At 41.4% G+C, this 16,703-nt stretch overlaps 1 protein-coding gene across 1 annotated transcript in view; it reads right to left on the reverse strand.

Annotated features, from left to right (window-relative positions):
- The window catches only part of FAM227A (family with sequence similarity 227 member A), a 39,423-nt gene extending 22,954 nt beyond the window's left edge, over positions 1–16,469 (reverse strand). Inside the window, 6 exon segments of the mRNA XM_087813807.1 lie at positions 4,214–4,337; positions 5,852–5,956; positions 6,438–6,539; positions 9,563–9,709; positions 11,714–11,790; positions 15,454–16,469. Coding sequence (XP_087669933.1) covers positions 4,214–4,337; positions 5,852–5,956; positions 6,438–6,539; positions 9,563–9,709; positions 11,714–11,790; positions 15,454–15,658 — 760 coding nt within the window. The 5' untranslated portion in view covers positions 15,659–16,469.
- Positions 16,470–16,703: the final 234 nt, after the last annotated feature.

Here is a 16,703-nt window from a genome sequence, read left to right on the forward strand (position 1 = left end):
ACAGACAAATGAGTAAGGAGATTGAGTCAGTAATCAAACCCCTCACCCCCAACAAGAAAAGCCCAAGACCAGATGGCTTCACAGATAAATTCTAATAAAATTTAAAGAATTAACTTCAATCCTTCTCGAGTTCTTCCAAAAAAATTGAAGAGGAGAGAATACTCCCCAACCCATTGTAGAAGACTAGCAATATCCTGATACCAAAGCCAGATAAGGATACCATAAGAAAAGAAAATTGCAGGCCAATATCCCTGATGAATATAGAAGAAAAAATTACCAACAAAATACTAGCAAACAGAATTCAACAACACATTAAAGGGATCATACACCATGATGAAGTGGGATTTATCCTTGTGATGCAAGGATAGTATGATATACACAAATCAATAAATGTGATACATCATATTAATAGAATGAAAAGTGAAATAAAATATGTTCATCTCAATAAATGCAAAAAATCCTCTGACAAAATTCAACATCCTTTCATGATAAAAACTCTAAAAAAAGTGGGTATAGAAGGAACATATCTCAACATAATAAAGGCCATATATGACAAGCCCACAGCTACATCATACTCAACAGTGAAAGGTTGAAATACTTTCATCTAAGATCAGGAACAAAACTAAGGTACCCACTCTCACCACTCCTATTCAACATAGTACTAGAAGTCCTAGCCAGAGCAATTAGGCAAGAAGAAGAAATAAAAGATATCCAAATCAGAAAGGAAGAAGTAAAATTGTCTCTTTTTGCTGATGACTTGGTATTATATATAGAAAACCCTCGAAAACTGTTAGAACTAATAAATGAATTCAGTAAAGTTGCAGGATACAAAATCAACACACAAAAATCAATTGTGTTTTTAAACACCAACAAAGAACTATCTAAAAATGAAACAAATAAAACAACCCCACTTACAATAACATTAAAAACAATAAAATACTTAGGAATAAAATTAGTCACGGAATTAAAATATCTATACATGGAAAACTGTAAGACACTGATGAAAGAAACTGAAGACACAAATAAATAGAAAGATATCCCATGTTCATGGATCAGGAGAATTAATATTGTTAAAATGTGCATACTACCCAAATCCATCTATAGATTCAATGCAATCTCTATAAAAATTCCAAAGGCATTTTTCACAGAAATAGGAAGAAACCATCCTAAAATTTGTATGGATCCACAAAAGACCCTGAACAGCTAAAACAATCTTGAAAAGAACAAAGCTGGAGGCATCATAACTCTGATTTTAAACTATATTACAAAGCTATAGAAATCAAAACAGTACGGTACTGGCAAAACCAAAAACAGACATATAGATCAATGAAACAGAATTGAAAGCCTAGAATAAACCCACACATACAGAGTCAACTATTATTGGAAAAGGGAGCCAAGAATACTCAATGGGGAAATAATAGTCTCTTTAAAAAAATGGTGCTGGGAAAACTGGATATTCAGATGCAAAAAAATTAAACTGAATCCCTATCTTACACCACTTACAAAAGTCAATTCAAAATGGATTGAAGACTAAAGTGTAAGACCTAAAACCATAAAACTCCTGGAATAAAACCTAGGAGGAAAGCTCTTTGACATTAATCCTGGCAATGAATTTTCTTTTTTTTTTTTTGACATTACACCAAAAGCACAAAGGCAAAAATAAACAAGTGGGACTATATCCAACTAAAAAGCTTCTACATAGCAAAGAAACAACAAAATGAAAAGGCAACCTACTGAATGGGAGAAAATATTTGCAAATCATATATCTGATGAGGGGTTAATATTTAAAGTATAAAAGAACAACTCAATAGCAAAATAAACAATCCAATTAGGAAATGGACAGGGGGCATGAATAGGCATTTTTCCAAAACATAAAATGGCCAATAAGTACATGCCAAAGCGCTCAACATCACTAATCATCAAGGAAACATAAATCAAAACCACACCCATTAGATGTCACCTTATACCCATTAGAGTGGCTATCATAAAAAAGACAAGAAATAACAAATGCTGTCTAGGATGTGGAAAAAAGGGAACTTTTGTGAATTGTTGGTGAGAATGTAAATTGGCACAACCATTAGGGAAAACAGTATGGAAGTTCCTAAAAAAATTAAAAATAGAATTACCATATAATCCAGGCATCTCACTTCTGGATACACACCCAAAGGAAATAAAATTACTATCTTGAAGAGATGTCTGCACTCCCATGCTCCTTGCAGCACTATTTACCATAGCCAACACATGGAACCTAAGTGTTCACTGACCAATGAATGGGTAAAGAAAATGTGGAATATACACACAATGGAATATTATTCAGCCATGAAAAGAAGAAAATCATGCCATTTGTGACAACATGGACAGACCTTGAGGACATCATGCTAAGTGAAATAAGTCAGACCAAGACAAATACTGTATGATTTCACTTATGTTTAGAATCTGGGTGGGGGAAATGGGGAGCTGTTGGTCAAAGGATACAAACTTCCAGTTATGAGAGGAACAAGTTCTTAGGATTTGATGTACAGCATGGTGACTATAGTTAACAATACCATATTGTCTACTTGAAAGTTTCTATGAGAGTAAATCCTCAATGTTTTCATCATGACAACTACAGAAAATGTGACTTATGTAAGGTGAAGGATGTGTTAGTTAACCTTGTTATGGTAAACATTTAGCAATACCTACGTGTATCAAATCATCACATTGTACCTTAAACTTACACAATGTTATATGTCAATTACATCTCAATAAAGCTGGAGGAAAACATTTTCCCCAGTGGATAAGAGTGGTTCACTGTGCCAAGACTGCTTTTAAAACAGTGTGCTTTATGCTGAACACCTGCTCTTCTGGGTTTTGGGTACATGTAGACAGAAGTGTCTATATTACCAGCTCCCCAAAACCTTGTTGCTGTTTCTCTAGTGGGATTCTGGGCAGAAACATCACACACATGTTGCTACATTTTTGTTGCAGAAGGAGAGGGTTCTGCATTACTCCTCATGGGAGTGAGAGAGCACAAGGAAGCCTGCACAGAAACTCCTCACAACTCTGCCAGTCTTCTCCCCTATGATCTGGCTGTGTATCCTTACCACATTGTTCTAATAAATCTTAGCTATGAATGCACCTGTGAGTTCTCATAGCAAAATCTCCTAATGTGGGAGTAATCCTGGAGACCGCCAATACAGCAGGATATGTAAAAAGTGCTTACTTAGCAGAGTACCTAGGACACAGGAACCTCTCAATAAATGGTAGCTTTTAGTGACCTTAAAAATGTCTGGGTTAAGCCCTGGCTGGTGTCAGTTGGTTGAGTGTCATCCGTGCATGGAAGTGTTGCCAGTTCCATTCCAGGTCAGGGCACATGCCTAGGCTGTGGGTTTGATCCCCAGTAGGGGGAGTGCAGCAGGCAGTCGATGGGTGTTTCTCTCTCCCCCTCTCCCTTTTTCTCTCTAATCAATAAAAACAGCCCTAGTCGGTTTGACTCAGTGGTTAGAGCATTGGCCCACGGACTGAAGGGTCCCAGATTCGATCCTGGCCAAGAGCACGTACCTCAGGTGCAGTCTCGATGCCCAGCCCCAGTCAGGGCATGTGCAGGAGGCAACCAATCGCTGGGTCTCTCTCACATCAATGTTTCTCTCTCTCCCTCTCCCCCTTCTACTCTCTGAAAAGCAATGGAAAAATATCCTTGAGTGAGGATTTAAAAAAAAATCAATAAAAACATATCTGAAAAAATTTTTTAAAAGTCTGAGTTGAGATGGGGGAAGGGGGCAAGGAGACAGAAAACAGTTGAAAAGCAAACAACACACTGGCATTTTGTGCTGCAGATGGAGGGAGACTACACAGTTGGGCCACCTGCCATTACATGGGGAGGGAGTGTGGAAGGGTGGGATGCTCTAACTGGCATACTCTTTTGGGTTCCTGAGTTCTGGGTCCATCAGCTCACAGCACAAGGTTAACTTCTGCACAGCAAATGGGCTATGCTCAAACCTGCTACCTGCAGATGCAGCTGGACACAAAAAGGGGACAAGGAATGTATCAAAACTGTTTTGAGGAAGCAGGAAAATTGGTACTTTTGGCTCTAACTGTACACTTTCCTTTCTTTAATGCCAAGGAGAGAAAAGGACAACTGCCTCAATGAAGGAGTGTGATGGCAGATAGCATACTCAGGTGGAAAAGGTATTTCCAGAACTGCTTTCCCCAGTAGAAAGCAGCCACCTCTTACCTGAAATCCACAGGCTCATGGTGTTACAGATATCAGACTTGAATTCATTTGTGTTGAACCAGGACTGTGGGAAGCAGCAACAGAAGCTGGTGTACAGGGCTTTACTCAGAAGTGATGGCAACCTCTGGGGGGCAAGCAGAGCTCAGGCAACATTCTGGACATTTCTACACCCAGAAAAGAGCCCCTGACATCAGAAAGGTCCTGTGATAAAATTGTCGACCTGATACCATGCTGCTTTTCTGGTTACAAGCAGAGCAATTTCAGTCTGCAGTGCCCGAAGGCTCGGTGGACTCCTTCCCCTATCTGGGGAGCACTTCTCAAACATCATGCTATGCTAGGCCACCAACCCCTCCTCCAGCTCCTCTCTACTGCTGAACCACGCCGGCCGGACCCTATATTCTTTTAATCTACGCTAACCGGTAAAAAAGCGTATTGAGTTATTATTGTTTTAATTCATATTTTTTATTATGAAGGATGAATTTTTTCCCATTTGTATTTCTTCCCCGGTGAATTTCTAGTTTATGTACTTTTTTCATTGGTCTATGAGGTGTTTCATTTCTTTCTTAATGATTTATAAGAATTTATGTTGTGTGACATATATGGTACTGGTATTTTTACATAGTTTCTCATTTGCCTTTTAACTTTGCAGTAATTTTTTTAAACGCATGTAATTAAATCAATCAGTCTTTTCCTTTACGGTTATTTGGGGTCATATTTAAAAAGTCCTCCCCCACCCAGCCAGCGTGGCACAGTGTTTGAGCATCAACCTATGATCCACAAGTTCGAGGTTCGATTCCAGGTCAGGGCACATGCCCAGGTTTCGGGCTCGATCCCCAGTTGGGGACGTGGAGGCAGCCGATCAATGACTCATCACTGATGTTTCTATCTCTCTCTCTCCCTCTCCCTTCCTCTCTCTGAAATCAATAAAGACATATTTAAAAAAAAGAAGAAAAAAAAAATTAAATAAATATAAAGTCCTCCCCCACCCCCAAATCAGGTAAATATTCATTTATATTTTCTTCTAGCAACTCATTTAGTACATATATACATATACTCATATATAAAAAGTAAATATGTATGTTCTACTTTTAATTTTCAAATTATTGCTTATTTAAATACTACAGAAATATACAGAATAGAAAAGAAAGTCTCTTATAACCTTATTTCCCAGAATGTAACCATTGCTAAGAGTTTGGTAAATATTTTTCCAGATTTTTTTCTGTTCATAGGTACACATAAGTATATATACATATGCATATATATTTTTAACACAGAATTGTATAAATTGCTTTGTTTTTCACTTAAGACATATCATTATATCTTTCCCAATCAGTACAGGGTGGGGGAAAGTAGGTTTACAGTTGTGAGTATGCACTGAAACATTTATTCTTCTATTATTATTTATTAATTATTGTACTATTTTCCACTCAAACAACTGTAAACCTGCTTTTGCCCCATCCTGCATACACGACCTACCTCATTTTTGTAACTGCTACATTACAAATCAGTGTATGAATACATAACAACTTACTAATTACTCCCCTATGGAAAGAAAGTTAAAGGCATTCCATCAGAATTAGAAGGGAACAGCTATCTCAGGTGATTTTTTTTTTTTTCTAAACAGTGGTTGATACTCACTTTTAAAATAGACTCTTCATGCTGGGACCTGGATTCATGAAACAAAAGAAAGGCGTAGTGAAGGGATATCCGGTCGAATAGCTTATTCTGGACCTCTTTATTTGGCTAAGGGGAATAAAAATAGAGAAGGAATTATAAGAGTCCCTTGTTGAAACAGCCAAGGGCTGAGATTCTTAAATGATAATTTCTCTCATTCTTAGGAATCTCATTCTCAAGATATTTAAGCTCATTAATTATGTACAGTAATTTTATAGGATTTATAAAACATGCACAGAGGGACAGAGTGTTGAAGAAAGCACCCTAACTCTGGACCAGGAGGTCCTGACTTTCCTCTTGGCTCTGCCCTTGACCAGCCATGTGACAGGAAATAGTTACTAAAGCTCGCGGTAGCTGCAAGACATTAGGGTAGTGACCAAAGCACAGGGTATAAGGGCAAGGCATGGGTGGGGAAGGGGTGGGGTGATGAATGAGGCTGCAGAGGCAGCCCATGGAATCAGAGGGCTTATGGCCCACGTGAAGAGGTCAGGATTTGTGCCATAGGAAAATGACATAAGCAAGGGAGAGAAGCAATCAGATTTGCATTTACCTGGTACCTTTCATGAAAGATCCACCAGAAGCTATCCAGCCATATGGCTCTTAGAGAAGGAGAAGAGAGAAACTTCTCTAAATCTCTACCTGAACAGAAATACTTGAAAAGAAACAAAATTCACATTATTTTTGTTGCTGATACACAGTGTAGTAATGGACAACAGAACATGTATATCGTATTTTAAAAAGCATATATCATGAGAGTGTGTACTCAACATTTTTTGCTAATGGAATACATGATCAAAATGATCTGGGGGGTAGAAAAAAGATGGTGGTGTAGGTAACAGCTGCACCCACCGCCTCCTGCAACCACATCAAAATTACAACTAAAATACAGAACCACCACCATCACTCAGAACCTCCTGAAATCTGGATAAACAGAAGCCCTACAACCAGGGAACTGAAGAAGCATCCAGAGACCAGTAGGAGTGGCGGAGACGCGGGCGGATCGGGGCTGAATTGGAGACTCGCCTCGGGCACACACCCGGTGCCACGGGTTAAACCTGGGAGGGAATCTCAGCCATGAGGGTTTCCTGGAGGAGCGAGGGGTCCCAGCCCCACAGCAGGCCCCCAGCCCAGGGCTCCAGGGCTGGGAAGAGACGTCCCTACAACTCTGGGCCGTGAAACCAGCGGGGACTGTTGCTGAGGGTCTCAGAGGCTGCGGGAGCCCCAGCAGCTCCCCTTAAAGGGCGTGGCGCGGACTCACTCGGACGCTCCCTCTGAGCCCAGCGCCGGGCAGCAGCTTGAAAGGACCTGGGACACTCGGGGAGGAACTAACCTGCCTGAAGTCGGGGCGAGAGGTGGAGGGCGGCTTCCTCCCAGACAGAAGGGCTGGCAGAGGCCACTGCTTCTTTGGCGAGTCCTCCCCGCACACAGCTGGGAGGGCAGGCGCCACATTTGAATTGCCAGCACCTGACTCACACCTTTGGCCCCGCCCCATGGTTCCCGGAGGCCCCGCCCCTCTGCACCTGCCGCTCATCCAGGCCATTTCCAGGGGCTTTTCTGTGCAAGTGGCCTCTCAAGTCTCATGCTTAGGACTTTCCTAAAATCTCTCAAACAAGCAGCAGCGGGCCCCATATAGTTTGAAAAGCGGCCCCAGGCCTGGCCCTAGTGGCAGCCTGCACTGGCTCATAGCTTGGCTTCTCCTGGACAACGCCAAGCCCAACACAAGTAGCAGCCAACTACGGTTTGCTGTGTAGCTCATGCTGGGTGGCCCTGGGCAAGGCACCGGCAGAGGCTGACTTTGCACCTCCCGGGAGGCCCCAGAGACAGTGCACCTGGTGGTCAGACTCGACCACGCTGGATTACAACCCTACCACATCCACGAGTGACACTCAAGGGGCGCACTTGGTGAACACCAAAGCTCCACTGAAGTAAATCCTGCTCCATAGGGGTGTCTCCAGCACAGCAGCTCTCTGGCTGTAGTTGCAGCTGGTCCTCACAGCTGATTGGCCTGGGGGTCAATTCCTCCCAGGGACACCGACAGCAACCAAGGCTCAACTACAACAGGACAGTGCACACAGCCCACACAGGGGAGCACCTAGAAGGCCCAGCTCAGGTGACTGGGGAGACTCAGCCACCGGACCCTACAGGACACCTACTACACAAAGCCACTCTACAAATTCCAGGAAACATAGCAGCTCTACCTAATACATAGAAACAAACACCTGGAAACAGCCAAAATATAGAGGCAAAGAAACATGTCACAAAGGAAAGAACAGAAGAAATCTCTAGAAGAGGAACTAAATGAAATAGATCCAAGCAAGCTAACAGATACGGAGTTCAGAATTTTGTTTATAAGGATGTTTAAGCAGACTATTAGGGAAATAACTGAGAAAATCGATAACATAATAAAGTACCAATTTGAAATGAAGGCTACAGGAACTGAAATGAAGAATAATTTGCGGGTAATCAACAGTAGAGTAGAGGACGCTGAGAATCAAATCAGCAACTTGGAACATGAGGAAACAAAAAACACCCAACCAGAAGAGCAAAAAGAAAAAAGAATCCAGAAATATGAAGATAGTATAAGGAGCCTCTGGGATAATTTCAAGAGGCCCAACATTCGTATTATTGGGGTGCCAGAAGGGGAAGAAAGAGACCAAGAAATTGAAAACCTATTTAAAAAATAATTACAGAAAACTTCCCCTACCTGGGGAAAGAAATAGACTTACAAGTCCAGGAAGCACAGAGGGTCCCAAACAAGAGGAACCCAAAGAGGCCCACAGCAAGACACATTATAATTAAAATGCCAAAGGTTAAAGACAAAGAGAATCTTAAAAGCAGCAAGAGAAAGGCAGTTAGTTACCTACAAGGGAGCACCCATACGGCTGTCAGCTGATTTCTCAACAGAAACTTTGCAGGCCAGAAGGGAGTGGCAAGAAATATTCAAAGTGATAAAAAATATGGAACTACAACCAAGATTGCTCTACCCAGCAAAGCTATCATTTAGAATTGAAGGTCAAATAAAGAGCTTCACAGATAAGAAAAAGCTAAAGGAATTCATCACCACCAGACCAGCACTATAGGAAAAGTTGAAGGGTCTTCTTTAAGAAGCTAATGAACAAAAGAATCTGACAAACTAAATAGATCCAGAGACATTGACACATGCAACAGACAATCATATTTCAGAGGAAAGAGGGAAGAGGGGTGGAGAGTGAGAAGAGATTAACCAAAGAAGTTATATGCATATATGCATAACCCATGGACACAGTCAATAACAGGGTGAAGGCCTGGGGAGGGGGTGGGAGCGAAGTGGAAGGGGTCAATTGGGGGGGAAAATGGGACAGCTGTAATACTCTCAACAATAAAGATAAATTAAATAAATAAATAAATAAATAAATAAATAAATAAATAAATAAATAAATAGAAAAATTTTTAAAAAGATCTGGGGCCCATTGCTCTGGTAGACAGAATCTAGGATTTGGAGGGAACGTGGGCTTGGGGTCTATCTCAGCTAAGTCACTTGCAAACAGTGTGGCCCTCAGCGACTTATTCAAATGTCCTGTTTCCTGGGGTGTAAATCAGGGACAGCTGTGTCTGCCACAGGGGTAGTTGTAAAGTTGGGGTATAGCCAGGTGCACGGCTGGATGGCACAGAGGTAAGCTGCATGCTCCTTCTTACCTTGCCACTAAGGGGGTTTTTCTCAGACTGGACCACATTGGCCACCATGTCACAGAAGTCCACCCCATTCGGAAGCTCATTCGGCATAGAGTTGTTAAAATGTGGGTGCTGGTACAGCTCCACCAGGAGATTTTTATTTGCTGTGTTCTGAAATTTAAAAAAGCAGTATATAAAAATGGGGGGCATCATCTTGACAGTTTAAGACAATAAAGTATCTTCCCCTTTATATCATGAAGACAATAAAACAACCTTGTAGAACGTTGAAAAATATGAGGGCACATTCATGATCCCAGCACCCCTCACTAAACACCCATTCACATTATTTCTACTTTCCCTTTCAGGCTCTGAGCACTTGTATACAAATATGGTATATGAAACTTCATTTTACAATACAACACACATACACACTTTTTATTTTATTTTTCATCACCATTTATCCCCTCTATGCCCTCTTCCACCCCTAACCTCCCCACTCCTTCCACCACACACATACTTTTATGTCCTGCTCTGTCAACTTAACTTTAGATCTTTCAAATTACTACACTGTCTTCAAATTTCTCATCTAAAATAAGATATCCTATTAATAACATGGGCTATAATTTAATTAACAGTTAATTACAATTACTTCCAATTACTATTACCGCTGTTATATTGTTAAAAGTTTATAACTTGGAACGTATAGTTTTCCTTACCCTTGGGTTATTTATTTAGTAGGATTTTCTCAAAATGGCAATATTAGATCAATGAATATGACTATCCTTATGGTTACCTTTTTTTTTTTTTTTTAATCCTCAGCAGAGAATATTTTTTCCATTGCTTTTCAGAGGGTAGGGGGAGAGAAAGAGAGAAACATCGATGTCAGAGAGGCACATCAATTAGTTGCCTCCTGAACTCGTCCTGACCGGGGCCAGGGATCAAGCCTGAACTGAGGTACATGCCTTGGCTGGAATTGAACCCCGGGACCCCTCAGTCTGAGGGCCGATGATCTCACCACTTTGCAAAACCGGCCAGGGCTGGTTCTTAATATTTATCATTAAGTGGATTTTTAGAATAAAAATAAAATATGACTATAAAAAAATATAAAAGTACAGAAAAGTAGAAAAAGGAAACCAATTACCATCACCCAGCCCTGACCACGTAGCTCAGCTGGTTAGAGCATCATCCCAATATGCCCAAAGGGGTGGGTTCGATCCCCAGTTAAGGCGTGTACAAGAAGAAACTAATGAATGCATAAATAAGTGAAACAACAAACTGATGTCTCTCTCTCTAAAAATCAATATACAAAAATTTGTTAAAAAAATTACCGTTACCCAAAGGCATCTACTGGAAACATTTTGAGGGACTGAGTTACTCTCTAACTGGGCTATGGCATTGACAGTGGGGGAACTCAGTGAGTAAATGCACCGACTCTGAGTCAGACAACCTGGGGTCAGACATCAGCTCCACCATTTAGTAGCTGTGCCACCTTGGGCAGGACATTGAAACCCACTTGGCCACCATCGTGGGTCACATGACAGTTTTGATGCTGACTCTCAGCTGTTGGACTTGATGCTGTGTGGGAATGTCCTAGGCTAAAAAGTAAAAACAGGGTAACACTACCATATTGTAGTTCATATTCCCCAGCATTGAAGGGTTTGAATACATATGACCTATGTAGTTTAAAGAGCGGGCTTAGGAGAATCTTAACTGGGGCAGTGGCTAGAGAGGGCAGAGAGAGTCTGGCCATGGGTCTGAGGATCTGAGCAGGAAGTGGGGCTCTGCCATCCGCCACGCATGGTCTGGACAGGTCATCTAATTACTCCTGAATCTCAGCTTCTACAGGGACAGACAGACTACCCCTGCTGTGTGAACGGCCCCTTGGAGCTGTGGGACACAGGGGCTTTGTGTGAGCCGAATCTGAACTCATTGTTTCTAAGGGAAAACACCTATGTTCTACAAATGAACAGACAAATGACTCCCCATCCTACCCCTTCCAGGCTGTTATGAGAAATTCTAGCATTATTTAAAAACTTTAAAATCCTCTATAAAAGGAATTCTGCGATCTTCGTGCACAATCACCATCCAGGTGCAATTATTTCCCCCACTCCCAGGAATAAAATCGATTTCATGAAGGAACCAGTCAGGCCCAGGCCCAGGCCCAGGATCCCTTACCCTTTTAATAGTGAAAGATCTGACATTCTTGGATTCTGAGCCACTGCAAGTATACTGTGATTTTCCTTGACTCTTGTCTGCAGAAGAATGGAAGAAGAGAAATGGGATGTGAGTAACCGTGGGGAGTGTCCACCACTGTGCTGTAATTATAAGTGATTTTTCATTCAACCTGAACTGCCTGATGACACATTATTACACTCACTAAATCCCACCCGTGTTGCTGACTTATTAAGCTCTCCCTTCCCCCAAGCCTGTTCCGCATCTGTAAAACATAGTCAATGGCACCAAGCCCACAGATTGGGGCATTATGAAGATTTAACAGGGGAATGAATCTGAAACCACCTGGTGCAATGTGGCACATAGTAAGTGGTCTCTGAATGGTATTGTCCTTCCCTCCTTTGTTGCCCAATGTCAAGAAGTCAGATTTAAGGCTCCTTCAGAAGATTACAAAAATATCCTCATCTGAAACTCTGGATTCCTACTGAATGCATTTTAGATACTAAAAATCCAAACCCCACAAAAACACCATCAAGGCAATGAGAAAGGATTTTTGCCTCTGTCTCCCGAGCTGCCGTGACTTTTCTCTCTTAAGGCCTTCTTCTCCAACTCAAATCTCTCAATTGCCTTCAAAAACCAAAAAGAAATGGGGCATTAGGGATTGATGCAAATCTTGGTGGAGGGCAGGATGGGGGACTGGGCCATTTTTCCTGTTGGTGTGCAAAAGGCCCGGTGCAAAGTTTGTGACAGTGCTTTGCTGTCTTCCCTCTAGGTGGTAGGATCTTGGTGGCCACTGACCTCAACCCCCTGAGTGTAACCACTAATACGGGTCCCCCAACCCTGCCCTCTCTCATGATGCTCCTCCTCCTGACCATACCTCTGGGCTACACCTCTGAGGAGCACAGGATTTGGAGCAGTTCCAATCGTGGCTCCACAGGTTACAAGCTACTGTTTATTTTCTCTGTAAAAGGGGGATAGTAATACCTACCTTTCAGGCTTCTTACAAGGACCAGATATAAAGTATTTAATGCATCTTAAAACAAGCACAGAGGCTATCACATAAGAACTGTTCAGTAAAGCTATTATTATTATTGATATCATACCCTTGACCTCTCAAGAAAATTCTCTTGATCTCTGACTCCTCCTCTCCTCCCCCCACCCCCTGAAAAGGAAAGAAAGAAAAATGAATGTCAGTGACCCAACAAGTTGTATTGATTGTCAGCCCTGTACCCACAGTGCCCGGATAGCAAAGTTAACAAAGAAGTATGATTCTGTGTCCTTGCTCTCAAGGAACTTAAAGTCTATTCAGAGAGCCAAATCAATACCTGTGGGACAATTAAACTGCTCAATTTAAGATTCAACCAAGTGTGAGCTCGAACAGTCACAAAGGACTGCCTCAAAGAGGTAGGACATAAGCGTTGGGGGAAATGATGAGGTATCTGTAGCCCTAGCTTGCTTGCTAAACTGCGAAATGCCCCTCCTGGCACTGTACTAGGTGCCATCCAGTAGGACAGGACAGAGGCTAGAGAAACCAATCTGGCCATAAGTGCTGACTCAGGAGAAGTGGCCACACAGTCAAGGCCTGGTGTATAAAGGGCAGGGCAAACCATGGCCAAAAGAGATTGGGCAGGGTAGCCCAGGGATGGGCTCTAGTGGCTATAGGCAGTCCGCATCTGACAGATCTGACCAGCTGTCTGGGCACAGGAGCAGAAAGGATAGGCAAGGGGTCCCTTCCTCCAGGTCATGTGAGGACCAAGATTGCTCTTGCCAGCCCCATCCTGGTTTTGACAGGCATCTTGAGGGAGGTATGCCAATGCTGGGCAGTCTTGAAAAGCCACCAGAACTTACTTCTGGGAGGATAGTGTCATTCTTTTTCCTGCTTTTAAAAATTATCATTAAAAAATCACAGAGGTGACATATAAATACATGCTTGTTGTAAAATCAAAATTCCAGCAAGTTACTTTCTGGATGTTGACAAACTAACTCTAACCTTGGTATGGAGAGGCAAAAAACCCAGAAAAGCAAACACAATATTGAAGGAGAACTGACAATAGTCGACTTCCAGACTTACTATAAAACTATAGTAATCAATACATTGTGGTATTGGCACAAGAATAGACAAATACCACAAGAATAGACAAATAAATCAATGGACAGAGAGCCCAGAAATAGATCCACATAAATATAGTCACTGAACTTGGACAAAGGAGTAAAGGCAGTACAATGGAGCAAAGACAGTCTTTTCAACAAAAGGTGCTGAAACGACATAGTGTGCCAAAAAAAATGAACTAAGACATAGACCTTACACTCTTCACAAAAATTAGCTCAAAATGGATCACAGACTAAATATAAAATGCAAAACTATAAAACTCCTAGAAGATGACATAGGAGAAAACCTAAATGACCTTGGGTATGGAGATGATTTTTTAGATACAACACCAAAGACACGAAAGAAACAATTGATCGTTGGACTTCATTAAAATTAAAAACTTTTGCTCTGCAAAAGACAATGTCAAGAAAATGAGAACACAAGCCACAAACTGGGAGAACATATTTGCAGAAGACACACATGGTAAAGGACTGTTATCCAACATATACAAAGAACTCTGAAAACCCAACAATAAGAAAACAAACAATTCAATTAAAAAATAGGGCAAAGATCTTAAGAGACACCTAACTAAAGAAGAAGTACAGACGGCTAGTAAGCATATGAAAAGATGTTTACTATCCCATATCATTAGAGAATTTCAAATCAAAACAATGAGATATCATTATATACCAATTAGAATGGCCAAAATCAAGAGCACTGACACCACCAAATGCTGACAAGGATGTGGAGCAACAAGAATTTTCCTTCATTACTGGTAGGAATGAAAAATGGTGCCACTTTGGGAGACAGTTTGACAGTTTCTTACAACCTAAATATACTCAACATATGGTCCAGGAATCATGTTCCTTGGTATTTACCCATATGAACCGAAAACCATGTCCACACAAAACCTTGCAGATGGTTGTTTACTGCAACTTTACTCACGATTGCCCAAACCTGGAAGCAACCATGATGTCCTTCAGTAGGTGACTGGATAAGTAAACTGCGGTACATCCACACGATGGAATATTATTCAGTACTAAAAAGAAATGACCTATCGAGCCATGAAAAGACATGGAAGGAACCTTAAACACATACTACTAAGTGAAAGAAGCCAGTGTGAAAAGGCTACATGCCGTATGATTTCAACTATATGACATTCTGGAAAAGGCAAAGCCACGGAGACCATAAAAAGATCAGTGGTAGCCAGGAGTTCAGGGGAGGAAGGGATGAACAGGAGCACAAAGGGTTTCTAGGGCAGTGAAGCTATCCTGTACAATACTGCAAAGGTAGATGCAAGTTGATCCACATATGTCCAAACTCACAGAATGTACAGCACAAAGAGAAAATCCTAATGTAAAGGAAGGACTTTGGGTGACAATGATGTACCAATCTGTGTTCCTCAGTTATAACAAATGCACCACTGTGGTGATGGGAGGTTGTGCATGTGTGGGGGGACCTGGGTATGCGACAACTCTGTACTTTCAGCTCAATTTTGCTGTGAACCCGAATATGCTCTAAAAATAAAATGTATTAATTAAAAATATATCTTTGAGACCTCTACTGGGCAAATGTGCTTTAAAAATAAATGGAAGGGCCTCTAGAGCCCTTCCTTCCTGGAAGCCTGGCCTCAGCCCCAACACCCATAACTCACCAAGCTGTTGTCCAACAGGTTGGAGCTTAGATCTAGTTCGGCAATCTTTTGGTTCACCTGGTGGATGGAGCCAATGAGACATGCTGGGAGGTAAGTCCGCTAAGAAAACTCTCTGGGTGGTAATTATACACAGACAGGATGGCAAGGACAGAGACTCACTCCCTTTCTGTGCTGTCTCTCCACTTAATTTTTTCTTTTCAAACATTCAACACTTCTTTTATCTTGTTTTAAATGAGTTGCTTTATAAATTATAAATGAAAATTATATTTTAAATACCTTAAAAAATAGAAAAAGAATCGTCCATTATGCTACTACCCTAATAACTCTGGTTAGGATTTGGTGAGATTTCCTTCCAGTATTTTTCACATACACTTTTACATAATTATAATCTCAGTGTATGCCTATTTTACAACAATGACTTCTCTTTCACTCATTAATATGATCATTTTCCATAAATAATCTTCCTAATATTTTAAATGGCATTATATGAATCCATGTAGAGGATGCACCTTAATACACTTAACTGTTTCTTGGTTATTGAATATTTAAATTGTTCAGAACTTTTTGCAATTATAAAATAATCCACATAATCACACAGAGTTCTGTTTCCATATTCTGGATTATTCCTTTAAGAGAGATTTATAGGTGACAGATGGCTGGATCAAAGTGTATCTCAACCTTGTTTGTCACTGTTGAAATCTCTGCTCAGTTCAGTAGCCCATTTGTTACCCTCTCTACGTGTGAATTTCTTTCTGTCTTAGCTTCAACTGATCTAGGATATATCCTCTGTAAAATCCCCATAATCCTCTCACTCCTCTCACCACCTTCACATAAGGCAAGGCTCACGCTTTCTTTCATTATCCTCAAGTGTTCTCACAAATTGGAGGATACTTGACAAATGAAGATGACAAGGAGGGATGTGGCAAATCGAATGGGTTAGTTAGGCTGGTATGAGTGTGGGATTAAGAGGAAAGAGGGAACATTAGAAAAGGCCCAGAGAAGCAAGACCCTGAAACAGATCCTGATGGGATCACAGGTGCTTATCTGGAGGAGGGTTTCTGAGAGGCGAGGGAGAGATGGGGACACGGAGGGGTACAGGCAGTTTGACTGGCAGCAGCATGACTTGAAGGTAAGTGAGTTCTGTCTGAGATGGAAAGACCTGAGGTTATTTATAACCTGAGAGGGCTCTTTGCTGGACAAACTCTAAGTGCTCCAGAGCCAGGATTCTCTGGGTCCCTGGGATGCAGTTC

Source organism: Miniopterus natalensis, chromosome 2, assembly GCF_054644295.1.
Source record: "Miniopterus natalensis isolate mMinNat1 chromosome 2, mMinNat1.hap1, whole genome shotgun sequence".
NCBI classification, from domain to species: Eukaryota; Metazoa; Chordata; class Mammalia; order Chiroptera; family Miniopteridae; genus Miniopterus; species Miniopterus natalensis.